At 40.7% G+C, this 21,835-nt stretch overlaps 1 protein-coding gene and 1 long non-coding RNA gene across 3 annotated transcripts in view; one reads left to right on the top strand and one right to left on the bottom strand.

Annotated features, from left to right (window-relative positions):
• Positions 1 to 21,835, top strand: part of LOC132657239 (uncharacterized) — a 50,109-nt gene that overhangs the window by 16,288 nt on the left and 11,986 nt on the right. Inside the window, exons 3-4 of one of the 2 annotated variants that reach the window (XR_009595105.1) lie at positions 2,581 to 2,721; positions 3,064 to 3,251. This is a non-coding gene — a long non-coding RNA (uncharacterized LOC132657239). Of the gene's footprint in view, positions 1 to 2,580; positions 2,722 to 3,063; positions 6,145 to 21,835 lie in introns of those variants that run through there. The other variant, XR_009595104.1, reaches the window with a different exon arrangement.
• Positions 3,233 to 20,007, bottom strand: SAMD7 (sterile alpha motif domain containing 7). The gene is made up of 7 exons (XM_004003176.6): positions 19,904 to 20,007; positions 18,544 to 18,668; positions 14,811 to 14,889; positions 12,936 to 13,564; positions 11,834 to 11,955; positions 8,683 to 8,793; positions 3,233 to 4,402 (listed from the first exon to the last, which is right to left on the bottom strand). Exons 1-7 carry the CDS (start codon positions 20,002 to 20,004, stop codon positions 4,208 to 4,210), a joined length of 1,362 nt encoding a protein of 453 aa, XP_004003225.4. The 5' UTR covers positions 20,005 to 20,007; the 3' UTR covers positions 3,233 to 4,207.

The following is a 21,835-nucleotide window of genomic DNA, read 5'->3' on the forward strand; positions in this document are numbered from 1 at the left end:
ATTCCCCCACTTATTTCTCGTGCTCTCTTTCTTAGTGTATTTAATAGGCATACACATAACTGTATTGAGTTATATGAACTTTTAAAACTTTATTAGATAAATATATATAACATAAAATTTGTACATTTTTTTAAGTGTACAGTTCAGCGGCATTAATGAGTCACCATGTACCACCATCACCATCTGTTTCTAAAACATTTACATTCTCAGTGATTTGAATCCTTAGTATCTTTTAATCTATTGGTTTTCCTTTCCTGTTGTGTTTTTCCTTGAAATTCATTTGTTGAATAAAATTAGGTTATTTATACTACACACTTTTCCAAAGTTTGGATTTTGCTGTTTTCATAACTGTTTCATAAGCTTCCATGAAGAAGTATATACTATCTCTTTCCCTTTTTGTGGTGTTAAAAGTCATTTGTAAACTTCCCTGGTGGCACAGTAGATAAGAGTTGGCCTGCCATTGCAGGGGACACAGGTTCGATCCCTGGTCCAGGAAGATGCCACATGCCGTGGAGCAACTAAGCCCGTGCACCACAACTACTGAGCCCATGCCCTAGAGCCCAGGAGCCACAACTACTGATCCCACAAGAGGCAAGTACTGCAGCCCCAAGCCTAGAGCCTGTGCTCCACAAGAGAAGCCACAGCAATGAGAAGCCTGCACGTCACAACAAACAGTGGCCTCTGCTCACTGGAACTAAGGAAAGCCCTCTCACAGCAACGAAGACCAGCTCAGTCAAATAAATAAAAGAATAAATAAAGTAGCACTCTATAAGAAAGGTCATTTATGACCATCGTTTAGATCCTTTAGTTTTTAGGTGTGCAAAACGGTGATACTTAAATTCTATCACTGCTTTTAATGGGTATAATACTTCCAGAGAGGAGCAGTTGCATAGTACTCCATTGTATGGATATGTATTGCACCTGTCTAAACAGAATGCTCTGTAAATTAGAAGATCCTATTTAGCAAACACATTTTTATCGTGATTGGTTTTCAAACACGAGAGAGTTTTGTCGTTTTTGCTGTTCTTTGTTTTATTCTCACAAAAGGTACAGAGCATACTCAAGACTAAAGTTGCATTTGCAGAAAAGTTAAAAACTACTTCTACATGATACTATGAGTGAAATTTTTAAAATAATTTTTAAAAATAATTTTTATCACTAACGTGGATCTTTTCTTAAAAAGTACCCTAGAGTCATGAATCCGGAAAGAAAGAATCTTAGTATGGACAAGCAATTTCAGTCTTCTTTTCTTCCAAAGAAGAGTGTTGAGAGCTGGGGAGAGCCTCTTTTACATGTTTCTTTTTTTATGCATGGTTCTAAAATTAAACACAGTGCTTTTTTTGGTGATAGTACATGCCAGGATGGCATATCAGAACATTTTCATTAGATCAACACTGAGACACATCTGTTCAAGTGAATCATTTACTAGCTCAACTGACTCATGTAGCAGGGATAAGAAATTCAAAAACTATCATATGGATTGAATCACATGATCCTTATCCCTTTGCCACTTAAAGTATTAATTAAGCTTTTATTTTATCCCTTACCATAACACCTGTTAACTCACGTTTGGTATTTGCTGAAACTTCTACATGCTGGGAATTACAGTAGGTAAAAGGTCATGTGACAAAATAGTTCTTAAAATTTTGAAATTTGCAAGAATTATTTCTTTTTCTGAGTCTCTCTCTCCCCACATAAAGGGAACAACAGTCCTTTTTTGGTCCATATGCATATTTGGTAGTATAGTATAATTTTATTTCAAAAACCCTGTTGTCTTCATGTTAAAAATGAAAGAAAGCAAAGATCAACTAAGTTAGCATGACTTGTGGGGAAATGAATTCAAAAGCCTACCTTCTAAATCAAAAAGTGAATGTGGGAAGCCTGCTATATATTGTTATCAGTGCAACTTAAATTTGTTTGTTTTAGGAAAATATTGCTGTGAAACAAATTATTCCATTGATGGCTGGAAACACATACTTATCACCCCACAGTTTCTGTGGGTCAGGAATCCAAGCTTAGCTGGGGAACTCTGGCTCAGGGTCACCCATGAGACTGTCATCAAACTGTGGGCAGGAGCTGGATAGTCATCTCAAGGCTTGACATAGGAAAGAGCCACCTTCAAGTTCCCTCACAGGGCTGTTTTGGATGCCTCAGAAGATCCATTTCCAAGTTCAGTCACACTGGCCTCTCCACAGACAGCCTGGAAACATAGAGAAGATGGTTGCCTCCAGAGTGAGTAATCCAGAGAGCAAGAGAGAGTACCTGAGACAGAGGCTACAGACACCCCTTCACGTCCTCCACGTTCTGCCCCTTAGAAAGGATTCCTGTGTGCAGGCCAAAGGGGAGGGGATCACACAGGTATAAACACCAGGAAACCTGGCTCAGGGGTGGCCACCCGAGAGGCTGCCTACTTCAGTTTGTTTATTTTAAATATAAATTCTAAACACAGAAACTACATTCTCATTGTTAAAAATTTTAAATATACCAGAGGGTATGTAGTAAGAAGTCTCCCTCACCTCCCTGACACTCAGGCCCCTCATTGAGCAAACGCTTATCAGTCTCCTGTGGCTCTTCTCACAGGCTTTCTGTTAAACGTGAAATTGAAGAGTGGAGCTCCATGGGTATGAACAGAAGCCGCTGCCGTCGCCTCCCCTCCGTCTTGCCAATTCAGTCCTGCTTTGCGGAGATAACTCTTCCCCCACCTCCTGGGTGCACTCTGAGGTGGTTACTATGCCTTTTCCTCTCCCTATTAGATAATAAGCAGTCCTCCAGATATTTTTAGTCATAACATGGTTTCGTATCAGAAGGAAATGTTGAATAGCAGTTGAACTGACTGAACTTTCAAGTTAAAGCTTCTGCCCTGTCCGCTCTCTGGCCTCCTTCAGGCTGGATGCCTGCAGTGAGGAAGGGTGGGAGTCTGTGTTCAGCTCCTCTGTTTCTCTGTCTTGTACTCCTACATCTGCTCTCTGGCTTCTTCTGGCTCCTTTGGGTTGCCTTTGTCTCTCTCTGGGTTAGGGGATGGGAAACCGGTAAAGAAGCTCTTTTTTTTTTTTTTTTTTCCAGAGTCAGTTCTGGCTCGTGCACAGATTTCCTCCTGGAAACACTCAACTGCAGCTTTCTTGATGTTTCTAAAGTCTCTCCATTTTGAAAGCAGCTTCCTGTCAGGGAGTCTCACTGGAGAGTGTTGCTGCAGGACATTAACTATGCTACAGAACGTTTACACGTGTCTAGATTCTGACGCCTGCTATGAGGTAACTTGATAGATGTTAGTATTTCCTTTTAATTTTTAAATTTTGGTTGTTAGATTTTGTTAACTGAGCACAAAGATGATGACCAGAAGCTTCACTCTAAGTAATAGGGCTGGATTGTTGACTAATAGCTGGTAATTGAGCGGTGCTTTAGAGTTTGAGCACTTTCATATCTACGTTTCTGTCTTCTTTGTTCTTTGCCACACATTTTTTAGTGGGTTAATTCTCAGCTGGAAAACTCCAACTTGTATGTCAAGTACAGTTGTACGTCAGGTATAAGCCTCTCATCCATAATTTTTGTGGTCACCAAAAACGATTTCATCATAGTCAGGCTTCCCTTCTGGCTCAGATGGTAAAGAATCTGCCTGCAGTGCAAGAGACCTGGGTTCGATCCCTGGATTGGGAAGATCCCCTGGAGAAGGAAATGGCAACCCACTCCAGTATCCCTGCTTGGAAAATCCCGTGGACAGAGGAGCTTGGTGGGCCGCAGTCCATGGGGTTGCAAAGAGTCGGGCACAACTGAGCGACTAACACACACCAGCTACTTTGTGCTGAGGCCTTCCCAGGTGGGTGGTGCTAGTGGTAAAGAACCCACCTGCCAATGCAAGAGACGTGAGATGTGGGTTCAATCCTTGGGTCGGGAAGATTCCCTGGAGGAGAGCATGGCAACTCACTCCAGTATTCCTGCCTGGAGAATCCCCATGGACCAAGGAGCCTGGTAGACTACAGTCCATAAGGTCAGAAAGAGTTGAAAGTGACTTAACATGCACATATGCACACACTTTGAAGCTGAGGTCACTCCTTGAAGCCTGAGCAAGGACCCCTCTGGGACAGCTCGGGTGGACAGGCTTTCACTCTCTCTGAGCCTCCATCTGGTTCTGGGAAACTCTTACACACCTTTCAGAATATCCTAGAGTTTTTTGAGAAACAATTAAGACTGTTCTTGCTCCAGGAGGGTTTTAATTTCTCATATTATCTCGCTCAGTTCCTTTAGGAACGATCATATCCTGGGAACAAGGAACATCCAATGTATCACTCCAGGAGTTAAAATCCAAAAGAGGGTTTGTATCTGTTGGTTGATTGAATGCTTGTTTCGTGTGGTTAGGAAGTGAAAGACTTTTCTTGTAGAACATACTTTCCACATGCTGAGATACCTTTGAAGACAAAATATAGTAATTAAATCTATGAATCCATTCAATAACTCAGCATATTCTTCAAAGACACAGGTGGCAGAGAGGCTGAGGTAATTCCAGGCATAGGGAATCTACACAATTGTGGAGGACATGATTCTAGGATGTGGCAGGCTTTTTCTTCCAGAATTATAGTGTTTGCGATGTAAAACTGGGTATAGAGATGGTAGGAACTTACCAGTTCCCGTTCTTGGTCCTGCTGCGGTTCATGAGCACACATGATTATTTCACTCAGCATTCCCCCAGCTTTCCCTTTTCCAGGGGTCCCACAAGAGTTCCCACAGACACCAGACTCCACCATCACCAGCACTCAGACCATCCTCCTCTGGCTGGGGCTGAAACTGTTTAGAACCTCAGCACACAGCTGGCCTTCAGTGGGCTTTGTTTTGAGACATAAATAAGGTGGCTCTGGGACTTAGGTGCTCAGTTGCTCAGTTGTGTCTGACCTTTTTGAGACCCCATGGACTGAAGCCAGACAGACTCTTCTGTCCATGGGATTCTTTAGGCAAGAATATTGCAGTGGGCTGCCATTTCCTTTTCTAGGGGATCTTCCTGACCCAGGGATCAAACCCAAGTCTCCTGCATTTGCAGGCAGGTAGTTTATCACTGAGTCACCAGGGAAGCCCTTGGGACTTGGTGCCCAGTACTAACCAGTGTGCTCGTGCACAAACCTGACCCTGAGGGGGACCCAGGAGATTTCTATATTGTTCACACTGCTGTAGCTCAAACACCAAGCTCCCTCCATTCTAATAATATCTGAGTTCTCAAATTCCAGTGTTTTCTTCTCCTACCCCTCTCCTTGTGTGCTCAGTCCAGGTCGATCTCCTAGGTTTCTATTCTAAAGTGTGGGTTTCCTCCTTCTTAGCAGTTCTCGCTGTAATGGAATTTTGCCCTTGATTCCCATTTTGGAGATTGAGATGCACTCCTGCTTGCTCACCTTCTGGGACTTTCAGATGTTGCTCATAACCTTTCACTTTTCCTGCTTCAGTTGGATCCCTGGGCAATCCCAATCCCAAGGACTCTGTAACTGTTCTATTTGGTTAAACATCTGGCATCAGTGGGATCTCCCCCTCCCTTTCCCCTTTCCCCACAGCTTCTGTGGTAGCCCTTCCTTGTTATGCTGGCAGATGGAGCCTGGGATGTAATAGCTCAGTTGGCCTGCATGGAGGCATTTACATATATCAAGAACAGAAGAAATGACTACAGCCTCATGAAAATGATATAGAGGGGTAATGTTAAAAGCAAGTGAGGAGAAGATTAAGAATGACTTGGGGTTGGCCACACTATGAAGACAAAAAAAAAAAACCCCAAAATAAAAACCCAACCAAAGTGATATATCAAAGCAAAGAAAATCTGATTTGAGGAAAAAGAACTGTGCAGTATTTTTGTAAGTATTCCAAGAGATATAGTATCCTAACTAAAGAAAAACAAATCATTTAAAAGTGAATATCATATTGTACCAATGTTAATTTCTTATCTTTGACAAATGTGCCATGTTATGTAAGATGTTAACACTGGGAAAAACTAGGTGAACTCTCTGCACTCTATTTGCAACTTTTCTGTACCTAAAGTTATTCCAGAATAAGAAGTTGAAAAAACACCACCAATGGAAACCTTGAAGCATTTCCATTAGAAGTAAAGAACTTCTTTACCCTAAAAAGTTTAGATAAATAAAAATGATTTTTGAAGGACATTTTAGAAACTCAGTACCTGGTCTGAATATGTGTTGTAAATAGGTAGAGTGCTATATAAATTATGAAAGAATTAGTTGAGGCTTCTTGGTTTCAGTTTTAGGAAACTCGTTCTTTCAACAAATAATTATTAACCTATTATGGGTTTTGCACATTCTGAGATTATTCAGTCAACAAAACAGATAAAGATCTCTGCTCTAATTGAGCTTACATTCTAGTGGGGTCAGAGAGAAATCAAAAATAAATATAAAGGTAATAAATGAGTAAACTATATTGTGTGATTGAAGGTGATAGGTGCTATGGGGGAAAAGAGAAGAGCAGAAAAAGGGATTGCAGGAGGATGTATGGGGCTGGGCTGTGTGCAGTTTTAAGTAGCATGAACCACACAAACCTCACTGAGATGGGAAAGTGGAGCAAAGATGAAGGGAGCAAAGCATGAGGATGTCTGGGGGGTGGGGGAAGCACCACAGCCAGAGAGAGATGTGCTAAGGTGGAGCCTGCCTAGATGTTCAAACAGCATCCAGAGGTGAATGGCAAAAGCAGTAACTGATGGAGAGAGATGTCAAGATGAGGCCAGGAAGGCAAGGGTGGTGACGGGTGGGGAGGAGCACAAATAATATATGACTTTGAAAGAGATGGGAAGCTACTGCAGAATTTGAGCAGAAGAGTGACGTGATCTGTCATGTATTAGAAGAATCATTCTTTACTGTTGTGTGAATAGGCTCTGGGTGGGCAGGGCAGAGCAGGAAGAAGAGTCAGAAGGCTGATGCAGTGATCCAATGAGAGACAGTGGTTCCTTAGACCAGAATGAAGCAGTGGAGGCAGTGATGAGAAGGGGTGCTATGGCTTATTTCAGCTCTTGCGACCAACTGGTAAACTTTAAAAAGTTTGCCAGCTAATTGTTAAAAATACCATTATTACACATTTATTGGCTGCTCTGGGTGTTTGTGGCTGCTGTCTAGGTGCGGTGCACAGGCTTCTCATTGCGATGGGTTCTCTTACTGTGGAGCATGGGCTCTAGGCCCACAGGCTTCAATAGTTGCAGCGTAAGGGCTCAGAAGTTGTGGTTGCTGGGCTGTAGAGCACAAGCTCAATAGTTGTGGCCTAGTTGCTTCAGAGCATGTAGGATCTTCCAGGATCAGGGATTGAACCCATGTGTCCTGCATTGGCAGGTGAATTCTTTACCACTGAGCCACCAGGGAAACCCTAAAAATGCCATTATTAAAAACTAAATTATATAAAGTTACAATTAGATATATTATATAGAAAGCTGAAGTATTAATATTAAATAGACTTCCCAGGTGGTTCAGTGGTAAAGAATCTGCCTGCAATGCCGGGGATGTGGGTTCAATCCCTAGGTTGGGAAGATTCCCTGGAGGAGGAAATGGCAACCCACTGCAGTAATATTGCCTGTGAAATGTCATGGATAGAGGATCCTGGCAGACTACATTATAGTCCATGGGGTCGCACCCAAAGACTCAGACTTGATTTAGCAATTAAAGAACAACAAAATATTAAATGCTCCAAACTTATCACTTAATTATTTTATCTACTTATTTTACTATAATTGTTTATTATCATCACTGCTTTTGAGGCTGTTTCAGTTCAGTTCAGTCGCTCAGTCGTGTCCGACTCTTTGCAACCCCATGAATCGCAGCACGCCAGGCCTCCCTGTCCATCACCATCTCCCGGAGTTCACTCAGACTCGCATCCATCGAGTCAGTGATGCCATCCAGCCATCTCATCCTCTGTCGTCCCCTTCTCCTTCTGCCCCCAATCCCTCCCAGCATCAGAATCTCTTCCAATGAGTCAACTCTTCTTAAGAGGTGGCCAAAGTACTGGAGTTTCAGCTTTAGCATCATTCCTTCCAAAGAAATCCCAGAGCTGATCTCCTTTAGAATGGACTGGTTGGATCTCCTTGCAGTCCAAGGGACTCTCAAGAGTCTTCTCCAACACCACAGTTCAAAAGCATCAATTCTTTGGTGCTCAGCCTTCTTCACAGTCCAACTCTCACATCCATACATAACCACAGGAAAAACCATAGCCTTGACTAGACGGACCTTAGTCGGCAAAGTAATGTCTCTGCTTTTGAATATGCTATCTAGGTTGGTCATAACTTTTCTTCCAAGGAGTAGGCTGTGTACACCTGTGCTATCCACATGGTGAAGGGAGTCTAAAATAGGGTGCTGTTGTGCATCTCTTCCCAATCCTGTATTCAGTTGCATTTGGAGTTTGTCAGCCATGCTGGGAGTATTTTACACTACAGAAATTGACAAACACTGTGAATCAGGGTTCCTTTTTAAAGAGAGCAGGTCGTTAAACACTGCCCAATACACCATTGCTTGGTGCTTTCCCAACTGAACATAGGGACATGTACCACGCCCCGTCCGATATTTTCAGGTTCCCTTTTTCTATTATGTCCACACCCATAGAGGGCAAAAGTTTAGTAAAGAAGTTAGACAGGTATTGTTAATATTATAGCCAAAGCAAGTAACATATTTCTCTTAAGCTTCATAACATGAATGCATGTTTAGTTATGAAAAATCACCCTACCTGTGATTGAATCTTCAGTGCTGGTCCCAACTTTAATCCCATAGCACTTCGAAGATGCTCCTCTGTGAGTAATGGCAAAGTTTCTCCATCAATTGCATGATCTTTAAATACCTTATTAAACATAAAAGATGTCAACTTTGTTTAAATGTCTTTTTTTTTTTTAAAAAATCTTGTTTTACGTATAGATTTTCAGCTTTGGAGGAAACATTAGAACTGCTTGAGGATGACACAAAAATTGTAACATTTCTTATTTTCAGTTACTCTCTTTTCTGTGCTCCAATGGCGTGTTGTTTGTGTTCTTTAACAACCCTTGGGGTACATTGCAATTCTATGAGAGTGAAAAGTATGAAAGTGTTAGTGACTCAGTTGTGTCTGACTCTTTGTGACCCCATGGACTGTAGTCCACCAGGCTCCTCTGTCCGTGGGATTTCCCAGGCAAGAATATGGGAGTGGGTTGTCATTTACTTCTCCAGGGGAATCTTCCTGACCCAGGGATTGAACCTGGATCTCCTGCATTGCATGCAGATTCTTTACTGTCTAAACCACCCAATTCTCTCAATATGGAACTCAATTTCAACATGGAATAGTTCTTATTTGACAGCAGGCCCATATTTTACTCACTGATGTATCTGTAATGCAGTGCCTGGTACAAAACAGATGTGCAGTCCTCCTTGCTGGACAAATCAACGAATGAACAAATAGTCTGGTGAAGGGATATGGGTAAAAACCATTTCAGGCCAGTTTCAAACTCTCACATTTACAGACACAGTGCCTCTGTGCCCTGCCTTAGATGAGCAGTGAAGGGAGGAGAGGAAAATGCAAGTGAGAGCTGTTGATAACACCAGCAATTGCTGGGAGGGGAACCAACTTCAGTGAGGAAACAAGAGCAGGACTTGATCCTAAACACATTTGAGAAACACCTAGAAATAATTGTGCCACTCCTAGGGGTGGGGAAGGAAGCACTCACATCCTGTTGGTAAGAGATAATGAGTCAGTAAAGTTTGGGGTCTTCGAGTTTATGTGGCTTCTTGGTACCCACAAGGGAACATTTGGGATTATAAAGTATGAAATGCATGTGATATTATTTATTACTAGAGTAGTTATTATAAACTTCATTTTTTGACTGTGAATTACTTACTGATTAAAAATAGCGAGTTCAAACAGATTCAGTCCGTCAGAAGTCAGCAATGTAACATTCGTTATACATGGGATTTCATGTTTCCGGCTATCAGAATTTTGTAACTCCATTGTACCAGTGGTTGATGTGGCACTTGATAAGTGGCACAGATAAAGTTAAAAAGTGACTTACTTACAGTTAATGACTAGTAATAAAATAAAAAGGTTATACTCCTTGAGTAGGAAAAAATAGAACAAACATTTGTAGCAGGTATGCAAAAAATAAAGTGAGTTGAAGAATACAACTTGCCTCATAAGTAACTTGAGATTCTGCTTTCTCTAGAAGCCTCAGGTATAATGATGAAATTAGAATATATTGAGTACTTACAAGGTGCCAGGCACTCATTAATACAATGGTCCTTGGAGAAAGTATTATACTATTATCCCCATTTACAGATGAAAAAAATGAGACACCAAGGAGAGAGGCAACTTGTCCTAGGTCACATGTCCAGAGAGTGGAAAAGATAAGAATTGAACTTGAACTTTCATAAGTCATACTCTTAATTACTACTCTGTGACTTTTCCATTGATCCCATGAAAAGAACAAAGGGAGAAATAAAGAGGAAAGAAAAGAAAAATTTAAAAATTAACAGCATTACACTGAAGGAAAATATCACAAAATAAGATCTGAAAACAATAATCTCTGACATCAATTGATTATGATGTAGTTAAATCATAATGTCCTTTTCTTGCTTTCTTTCCCTTTAATATATAAACCAAAGATAATGATGTCAGATTTAGTTGGTACATTATTGCTTGGAATTGTGTTATTAAAATCACTTGAAAAAGTAAACTATATACTTGAAAATGTAACATTGACATAAACCTCAAAAACTTGCCAATCCACCATTTTTATCTCTGATTTTTGCATTTTTATCACTGATAGGTGATACTGGTTTTACTTTCCAACTATACTGCTGCTTCTGCTGCTAAGTTGCCTCAGTCGTGTCCGACTCTATGCGACCCCAGAGATGGCAGCCCACCAGGCTCTTCCGTCCCTGGGATTCTCCAGGCAAGAACGCTGGAGTGGGTTGCCATTTCCTTCTCCAATGCATGAGAGTGAAAAGTGAAAGTGAAGTTGCTCAGTCGTGTCTCCAACTATCCTAGCTGCTGCTAAGTCACTTCAGTTGTGTCCGACTCTGTGCGACTCCATAGACGGCAACACAGCAGGCTCCCCTGTCCCTGGAATTCTCCGGGCAAGAACACTGGAGTGGGTTGCCATTTCCTTCTCCAATTCGTGAAAGTGAAAAGCGAAAGTGAAGTTGCTCAGTTGTGTCCGACTCTTCGCGATCCCATAGACTGCAGCCTACCAGGCTCCTCTGCCCATGGGATTTTCCAGGCAAGAGTACTGGAGTGGGGTGCCATTGCCTTCTCTAAACTATCCTAGCAGTTCATTATAATTTAAAAAATAGTATTTATCTATCAGATTGAATTATATGTGTAGACATTTTAACATATTGCCCTAGCACAAAAGTGGAATTTTAAAATAGTTAATTTCCTACTTTTCAAATATATTTCCTTCTCGTCCTTTTTAGAATAAAGTACATATTTCTGTCATTACGACGAGTAGCCTAAAACTTGTGATACAGAAGTACATGCCTCCAAAATGTTTGCTAAATGGTTGAATAGGGAATATAGTAGATCTCTCTCATTCTTCTTGGATGTTTGACCTTTGAACCTCCTAATTTTGGGAGAATCCCCGCATCTCAGGAGTCTTGAGGAGACTGAAACTAAAGCCAGACACTGGCTTTCCCAGCTTTCCCTGAAGCTGGGGTGTGGGTACATGACTCAAGCTTCATCAGTCGGAGGCTTCTGTTCCAGGAGCGCCAATGACATAAAAAGGAAGAGATCACTAGGAATGCTCTTTGGGGTCAAAACCAAGTTAGAGCTCGTTATGAAGAAAGTACATTTCAAAATGTCTTATTTTTTTTTTAAGTCACTTTACTTTAAAAAAAGTATTTAAATGTTACATCACCTGAGCATAGTCTGAACAACCCGGAAGGCCACTAATGAAGTTGTACACATCATTCACGGTCCATTTTTGAATATCTTCATTCAAAGATAGATTTTCCTTGATTGTAAGCAGGACGTGTGTTCCTTTAAAATGGAAAGGAAATTATTTTGTGGGAAAAGGTGAAGCTAACAGTACAGCTGTATATATAGTTACATTAATTGTCGCATATTCTATTACCACAGAGCGGCTCCTTGATGTAGATCTATGTAACCCCCTTAAAAGCTATTGAGTTACTGAGAGATGATTTCTAAAAAAGCTTAGCTGTCTCCTTTCTTTTCTTCCTCTAAAGGATCTTTAATGACTGCCTTATCATAAATAAAAACAAAGTTCCAGCTTCTCTCAGATTTCAATAGAAATACCCTGTGGATTTCATTCTCCAGATTAACACCATGTTCTATGATGTTACATGATTTATGATGCTCTCTAAGCCATACAAGAATTTAGCTCCATCTTCATCAAAATGGCAGATTAATACTTTGTCAGGGAAACAAGCTGGCGTGGTGGCTAGATTACACACGCCCCAATCCCTGTGTTTTAAAATATTGTTATCTAAAGAAATTCCAGTTTTATATTTTTTTTAAACTAAAAAAGTTCTAGAAAACTATTTAGTGTGTTTGGCAGGGGATAGTGTGTTAATACTTTTAGATTGAACTGTATCATAACAATAATGAACATTGAAAGAGAGTCTGTTTGTCTACTTTTTCTATTACTACACTTAAATACAGGGGAGATTGAATCATACTTCTAAGAAAGAAGCCCCTCTATTTTGTGCTGAAGAGACTAAATTAGATTAAAATTTTAATTAAAAATTCTGGTAGGTTTTCCCATCTTTCCCCATATTTATACCTTTCTAGACTTCACTGAAAATTCTCTATATAATAATATATAAAAACAGGTACATTTCACTGTTATGGCTGATTGCAACTAATGTAATAAGTTTTTCAAGAGGCGGTAATTCTAAGTAGGATGGATAAAAAGAAACACAATGGTTACAGATCACTGTGTAATAATTTCAGGGACCTGACAACGTGTGGTTCCTGAGGACTGGCCCCTGGACACCTACCTGGCTGAGATGATTGATGAGCTGGGGGGTACACCCCGTTCTTTTCTCCACAGGCTGCCAAACCATGCTCTGAGGGCTTCTCCTTCCCGTCGTCCCAAGCCTTTTCTTCCAGGGGAGTTCCCTGAGCTCCCCAAGGCTTTCTGTGGCTGGGCTCCAGCTTTCCACAGGTGTCAGCAAGAGCTGTAGCTGGCTTTTCACTGGTTTCACCCAACATGTGATTGTCCAGAGCCTCCATTTCTGGGTCTTTTGTATACTCGTTCTCTTCATAGAGAACTGCATGGGTTTGGCCTAGGGGCTTCTCTTCTACTTGACTTTTAGAACTCCCAGGGTCACTGTCTAGAGCTTTCTGACTCCCAGTACCTCTCCTGAGACGACGACATTTCTGCCCCCAGTTCTCTGTAAAGCGTGGACCAGTCGCCACTATCATGGGGTTTCCCTGAAGGTTTCTCAGGGTGCTTCTGTGAACGTGCAGGTCACTGGCTGGGAGCATGCCCCTGCCATGGTAGGTGGCTGGGCCCACAGGGATACTGGAGCCATAAATGAATGGGATCCCTAGGCCTGCTAGTCCCTTAGAATTAACTTTTTCTATTCTCCTTTGCTGGTAAATGGCATGCATTTCCATTTCCATCCTAAAAACAAAACAAAATATTTTATAAACCCAAGAAAACCATTAGAAAAATACTTTTAATGGCCCTCTGCCTTCCCTAATGTAGCATCTCTGCTTTTCCTGTAAGTCTTTAGGCCATTTATCTGAAGTTTGTTGGGCATAAACATGAATCTCCCTGAAAGCCATTGGAAGAGAGTTTAGGGTAAGATCAGAGGATGAAGGGTTTGGCCAAGTCTCACAGTGGAAGTCCAAGGCCAGTCTTTAGAACATTATCTCTACTGGATAAGGCAATTTTAGCAGGGATGGGGAGAACACAACACAGAGTAGTTTCTTGCCAGAGATTGATCCTCAAAGAAACTGAAGTCCTGGGAAGAAGGTTTTAAATGTTGCAGGACAATTTTAGTGAGACTCAAGAAATGCAGTGGGTCTCAACTGCTAAAATTAATGACATGGTAAGAATAAGGGAAGGGAGGAGGAGTGGAGGGCTTGTTGGCATTTTTGCTTACTTTACTTTGCTTATTGGTCATCACCTGAACCCCTTAGTGTCCACTGATGAGAAAGTTGACTCTGATGCCTTTTTTCACCCACAGCCATCCCTGGTCATTATTACTGTCTTCTCCTGATTGCTGAAGGCTGCTTTTAGGCTAATGAGGGGGCTGTCTGGGCTCTGATGGCATAGTTTGAAGTGGGATTGGCAAGCTTGACTCCTATCTTTGGGCAGAATTGAAGTCATTTAAGACAGAATTGCCAATATGAATTTCAAAAGAATCATAGGTAGGCATTTAATTATGAGACATCGACTGATTATTATGATCTATAAACTTAGCTTCACTGTGTAATCTCTAATCTTGCTTTTATCTTTAACCAACCTGTGTACATGTTTGTATATGTCTCTTTTTGTAGTATTCCTGAAATACTTTTTGAAGGAATCAGAATATGTGTGTATATGTATATAATCGGTGAGTACACATATACAAATCCCTGGAGAAGGAAATGGCAACCCATACCAGTATTCTTGCCTGGAAAATCCCATGGACCAAGGAGCTTGGCAGGCTATAGCCCATGGGGTCACAAAGAGTGAGACACAACTGAGCAACTAAACAACAATGACATATATACAAATGTAACAACATATACAAAAACCACAATATAATAAATGAATGAATATATTAAAAAGTATATAAATAATATATATATGTATTTATATTAAATGAATACACAGACAAGTGAATGATAAGAAAATAATTAAAACAAGATTGTTACATTACCTGGCAGTATGCTGCCTTTGAATCATTTCATTTCTTCTAGCCATTGCCTTTATGGATTCAGGTGGCAAAATGCCCCAACCTTAAACAAGAAAACCACGATCCCACCCAATGAACAAATTAAAAATATCCACTTGAAGATAATAAAAAGAAAATATAATGATTTAAAACAGTATCTGCAAAAAAATACCAACTGAGCACAATGTTGGAAATGATGTCAATTCATGACTGTCAGCATCTTAGAGTCACTTTGGTGATGGCATGATAACGCTAAATAATTTTGGGGGGAGGGGCTGTACTGTATGGCTTGCAGGATCTTATTTCCCTGATACTGAACCAGGGGTCCTGCAATGAAAGCACTGTGTCCTAACCACTGGACTGTCAGGAAATCCCCCAGATAATTTTTTTTCTTTAAGTATGGGTCTCATAACTGGCAATGTTTTCCTACCATACTTCAAAAGGAAAAAGATGAAATTAACTGTGGATCTCTTGACTACTTGCTTTTGAAGTAAAAATTGATGACTGTTTTGTTTTTTTTTTGTGGGGGGGAGGGCGGCAAGAAGAATTAGTTGACCTTAAAAAAAAGTAACTAAGTGCTTCCTGATGTACTGAAATCCCTGGCAATAAATACAGTGATTTAAGGGGATAAAATACAAAGTTCTCTATGTTGACTTTTTGGTGCAGCTGAGGCAAATACTTTTTACAAAACAATTTCAATGGAGTTGAATAGCAATTACATTCTTTGTGTCAACCTTTCAAAACGTCTTGAAATAATGTCAGTGTCATCAGAATTCAAGGCTCTATTCTTGCCTGGTAACTTCATGCTTATACTGATTTTTTCTTTTTTCTTTCTCTGGATTCCTAACACATTTAGAGTCTATGCTGGTGCTTCTCAAATAATCCATGGTGAAGGATTATTTTTTTCTTTTAAAATTTCCAACCCATCATGGACTCTTTAAAAATACATAAATGATGTTTTAGAAAATTGAAATGAAAACAAGAATGAACACAAGCACAATTTGAAATGATCAGATTAATAGACATAAAATTACCCTGTCAAATGGCTGTAAAAGTTTCTAAACCTTTCTGTCTAAGCATTTATTGTTCAAACACTTCTCAGACCAGCATAGGTCTACAGACCACACTCTAACAATAACAGACACACCAATGACACTGATTATACATAGTTTTGTCCAGTGATAGTTTTCATGTATAAATCTGTTCTCCCCAACAAGAGGGCTAGTATCATGAAGGCTAGAACAGATTTATATTTGCCTTGCACCAAGCTAGCAGAGCTCATTAAACTCCTGTTAATAATAACCTATCTTGAAGTACACCATACACTATTTTTATGAGATTCTTTCTCAGTTGTAATATTCAGAGGCTAGATGACATAACCTCTAAAACTTCTTCTGACTCTAAAACTCTACGTTTTTGTTGTTCAGTGGTTTCAAGATATGCTCCTTGAGATAGCAGGCAAGCATGAACCTGCCAACCCATGGGCTAATCCCCAAGGATGCAGAGAACGTCCGCGTAAAAAGACCAGTGCAGAGGGCACAGGTTTCATCACCTAGATTTTATCATCCTGTAAAATCTGGACTCATCAAATCTATTTCAAGTTTCTTTTTCTTTCTTAAATAGTTGACATCAAATTTAGTGCTAGTCCAGTTGTAATAATACACTCTTTACCTAACATCCCAATTTTTGAGATTGATCCCTGTCTCAATTTCTCTTTTGCTAACTTAGGAGAGGAAAGTCGCTCAGTCGTGTCTGACTCTTTGCGATCCCATGGACTGTAGCCTACCAGGCTTCTCAGTCCATGGGATTTTCCAGGCAAGAGTACTGGAGTGGGTTGCCATTTCCTTCTCCAGGGGATCGTCCTGACCCAGGGATCGAACCCAGGTCTCCCACATTGTAGGCAGACACTTTACCCACTGAACCACCAGGGAAGCCAACTTAACTTAGTAGCTCATTTTTTATAGGACTGAGGCCCTGCCTTGCTCTTGCTTACTCTCTTACACATCAGCCTTGGGGTGGGAGACTGATCTCTGTACCTGGGGCAGGTTGTCAGCCTGCCTGTTCGTATCCAGCTATTAGCAGTTTCCGGATTTTTAACCACTAAAAAACTCTCTCTGGGTCAGCAATGCAACTATTTCACAGGTCTGCTTAGCTGTTACCTATAACTTTGGGCTATGTATTTACTGGGGTTTTGCTGCCAGAGTGGGCTACCATCCAGGTTCAGCTGTTGGGCCTGTCCAGTTTCAGATCTGGCCCTTGCTCAGACTCATCAAAGTGGATCCATGCACTGCGGTATGCAATATGCTCAAATCCAGGCAGGTCAGCGTCTTCAATGGCCCTGGCACCAATCATATTTCTTTTTGTCTCAGGCTTTTTACTCATACTATTCCTATCAAAAGTTGTTGGAATTGGAGAACTGGGGCAAACAGAAACTCATTGAATACAGTTTTGAGAAGATAAGATGCATCAGTTTCATCTTCAAAATTGTGAGGAAATTCTCACCTCTTATTCTCTCTGGAGCCCCACATTCATGTTTTTGTTGACACTATGCTGAAATTGCTCCTATTGAGATAATTAATGACCTCCGCAAAGCTACATCTAATCATATATTCTTGGTCCTCGTCTTACTTGATCTCTGAGCTGCATGCTTGACACAATTGCTTACTCTTTCCTTAAAAGCACTTTCTTCCCTTGGCTTCCAGGCCTCTATCCTCACCTGGGTTTTCTCCCACCCCACTGGTTGCTCCTTCTATATCTCCCTTCATCTTCTAGATCCTGTTGGTGTGTCCTAGGGGTCATCCTTTTAACTTCTAACTCATCCTTTTTAACTCATTTTATAAATGATCTCATCGAGTCTCATATATACTGATGGTTTCCAAAATTATATTTCCAGGTTATCTCCAGATGTCCTCTCTGGACTGCAGCTGCCTTCTAGACATCTCCTGTTGATTGTCAAGCAGGCATTGGAAATGCCTGTGCTATCTCTCCCACCCCAAAACTCTTCCTTTCACAGTCTTCCTCAACTCAGTGAATAGCAACTTCCCCTCTCCCATTTCTCAGCCAAAATTTTTGACGTCTTCCATAATACTTCTCCTCTTCTCATATCTCATATCTAAACTCTGAGCAAATCCTGTTGTTTCTCCCTCCAGAATCAAACCATTTCTTACTATTCCTACTGTAACCACCCAGGACCAAGCCATCATCATCTTTTGACTATTCTAATAGCCCATCAACTCCCATCAGTTTAACTCCAGAACTTGAATCCTATCAAGATTGTCCCTGACACAGCAGCCAGAGTGATCCTGGTAAAATGTAAGTCAGACCATGTCATTCCTTTGCTCAGACTCCTCAAGAGCTTTCCCTGTTCTCCTAAGTAGAAGGCAAGTTCTTACTGGCCTATCAGACCAAATACAAACTGCCCCAGGGCCTTTTACTCTCAGATCTCATCTCCTTATTACTTTATCAGTTTCTTGTAAGGTAAGACAGATATTAATTGCAGATTTTCATGTTATTCATCAGTAAATTGATGGTTTGAGGAGTTAAGCAACTTACACAGTGGTGGAACCAAGATTTAAACCTAGATAGTAATTGTAGAAACTATAAGCATTATCACCATACAGTTTCACCTCCAAAATTTAGCAATAAATTTCATGGCAAGCTTAATGCAGCAGTCCAGTTCACAGTGGTTCCAGAGATGAGAGACATCAGTTTCTCATACCTGAGTAGACACGATTGGACAGCAAGTTTGGCATGTTTGCATTTGATAGAGCAGAAGATCCAAACTGGGAAGGAATACAAAACTGTCTTGGGTCAGCTGGTGCTACAGTAGGAGGCAATAAATCTCTAAGAAAAAAGATACAAAATAGGTAAAATGAAAATGGATTTGTACAAAATTTCCATTGCATAGGCAGTGAGATTTTTTTTTAAATTACCATATGGGATTCTATCATTTCTTCCCCAAATGAGGTATGAAAGTTCTGCAATCTCTGTTGGTTTAAGAAGAAAAATGGGGAGGCAGGACTCTAGGAGGGAAGGACTGACCCACCTGACAACATAACAGAGAAAGCAGGGAAATTTTAGGGATGTTAGGGAAAATATGATCGAATCAAATCAATACCAATCTTTGATTTTTCATGACTATATACTGTTCTTGACCATAACAGTCTTTCCTCATTTGGCGAACACACTCTGGCTTGAGTTTTGCCATCTGGAATCAGTCACTACCTGGATGGACAGTTTACTTCTCCAAACTTCAGTGGTCTCTAGAAGTCCAACTCTATTGTTCATACCCCCTGAACAAGTATAATCATGAATTTTACTTCCTCACCAGAGTCCAGAATATATATTCAAAAGAAAAGAAGGTAGGAAGGTGCCAGAATGTACAACCAAAATACTGATAATTTCACTTTTATTGCAAAGAAAGAGTTCTTCTATCACAGGAAACCTAGGATATCACACTGTTAGGGACTGAATTGTGCCCCCTTCCAAAATCCACATGTTAGAAGTCCTAATCACCCCATGTGACTCTGTTTTGGAGATAGGACCTTTCAGGAGGTAATTAGAGTTAAATGAAGTCATAAGAGTAGAGCCCTCACCCAATAGGACTGGTGTCCTTACAAGAAAGAGTAGAGACACCAGAAGTGCTTGCACACAGGAAAAAAGGCATGTGGGGACACAGTGAAAAGGCAGTCTAGTCTGCAAGCCGAGGAGGGAAGCTTTGGGAGAAACCAAACAGGCCAGCACCTTGATCTAGGACTTTTAGCCTCTAGAACTGTGAGACATAAAATTAAGCCACCCAGCCTGTGATATTTTGTTATGGCAGCCCTAGCAGACTTCCCATCCACGTTTGCGCCTGTGCAATGGCAGGTGCTCATTAGCTATTTACTGAGAGAGGGTGTCAAAGAGGCTTCAGAGGGGAAGTGATGGGAACTTTGTTGAAGATGTGGCCCCCAGACTTACTGCACCACAGTTCCTTGAGATAACATTAGACTATAAGACAACACTGAGGTTAAAGCGTTTGAAAACTTAGTAGCCTCCATTTTCTCCTTAGACCAGAATATCACATTGGAAAGGAATACCTATCCACACTTGGAGGTTCAAATGGTGAGGGAATCACTGGAATTCTCTGCTGCCCTGATGCTGGCAGTAAAGGGTTCATGGCCATCATTGGATTTATCATCAATATCTCTCGCCACTGATGGAGTTCTAAAAAAAAAAAAGATAGATATGTTAACATATACTTCCATTTTTTGCAAAATGAATTCTTGAAATGATGAACACCTTTTGTATTTTCCCAATACTTGGGAAGACTAGCTATACCAAGCTTTCAGTTACACAAAAACCCCTCCATTGTAAACACCCAGATACAATTGTTAAACTCTGTGTGCCTTTGGAATTTGTTGGAGAGTCCACAAAGACCACACCACACGATGACCAATAATAAAATTAAACCAGTTTTGCAAGATTCCAGAAATACCATTTTCTTTTATTACAACTCATTTTGATTTCTATACTTCTTGATGCACAAATGCATGTATACTCCCATATGTTAAATTTGAAAAGATTAAAACAGAAAAGAGGAGGAAAATCTTCCTAAAGGCCCAAAATACATCTAATTAAAGTGATCCCATCACTTCATGGGAAATAGATGGGGAAACAGTGTCAGACTTTATTTTGGGGGGCTCCAAAATCACTGCAGATGGTGATTGCAACCTTGAAATTAAAAGATGCTTACTCATTGGAAGAAAAGTTATGACCAACCTAGATAGCATATTCAAAAGCAGAGACATTACTTTGCCGACTAAGGTCCGTCTAGTCAAGGCTATGGTTTTTCCAGTAGTCATGTATGGATGTGAGAGTTGGACTGTGAAGAAGGCTGAGAGCCAAAGAATTGATGCTTTTGAACTGTGGTGTTGGAGAGGACTCTTGAGAGTCCCTTGGACTGCAAGGAGATCCAACCAGTCCATTCTAAAGGAGATCAGCTCTGGGATTTCTTTGGAAGGAATGATGCTAAAGCTGAAACTCCAGTACTTTGGCCACCTCATGTGAAGAGTTGACTCATTGGAGAAGACTCTGATGCTGGGAGGGATTGGGGGCAGGAGGAGAAGGGGACAACAGAGGATGAGATGGCTGGATGGCATCACTGACTCGATGGATGCGAGTCTGAGTGAACTCTGGGAGTAGGTGATGGACAGGGAGGCCTGGCATGCTGCGATTCATGGGGTTGCAAAGAGTCGGACACGACTGAGCGACTGAACTGAACTGAACTGAAAATGAATAGAGGCTGATTTCACGAGACTGTGTCTAACTAAAACAAGTTATATCCAAACATATAATACATAAACACAAGCTTTCACAACTTTATCTAGAACCTAGTGATCAGAAAATGTGACCATTGTAAAAGAGATAAAATTTTGTCCTATATTTTCTTGTTAATTATTAACATTCTTTGAATAATTTAAAATATTAAAAGAGTGCTAGTCAAACAAGTCACTTTAGCTTCTTCATCCTCAATTGTTACTTTTTTAAAAATTGAGATAGACAACAGTTTAAAAAAAAAAAAAGGAAATTAGGAAGAAAATGTTCTTACTCTTCAAAGTAGCAATGTTTCTTTTTCTCTTTCTCATGTATATATTTAATTTTTAAAATAGTTAATACATTCATATGATTCTAAAACTAAAAATATAATGGTATTTAAGTAGGCAATTGGGGCTTCCCAGGTCGGGCTAGTGCTAGTGGTAAAGAATCTGCCTGCCAATGCAGGAGACATAAGAGAGGTGGGTTCGATCCCTGGGTTGGGAAAATCCCCTGGAGGAGGGCATGGCAACCCACTCCAGTGTTCTTGCCTGGAGATCCCTAGGACAGAGGAGCCTGGCAGGCTACAGTCCATGGGGTTGCAAAGAGTCAGACATGACTGAAGTGACCTAGCACGCTTGCATGCAAGTAAGCAATCACTTCTTCAGCTTCTTTTCTAGATCTAAACCTACTGATCAAATTGGAAATTCAAGTCC

This window comes from Ovis aries, chromosome 1 (genome assembly GCF_016772045.2).
Source record: "Ovis aries strain OAR_USU_Benz2616 breed Rambouillet chromosome 1, ARS-UI_Ramb_v3.0, whole genome shotgun sequence".
In the NCBI taxonomy this organism is placed as follows: domain Eukaryota; kingdom Metazoa; phylum Chordata; class Mammalia; order Artiodactyla; family Bovidae; genus Ovis; species Ovis aries.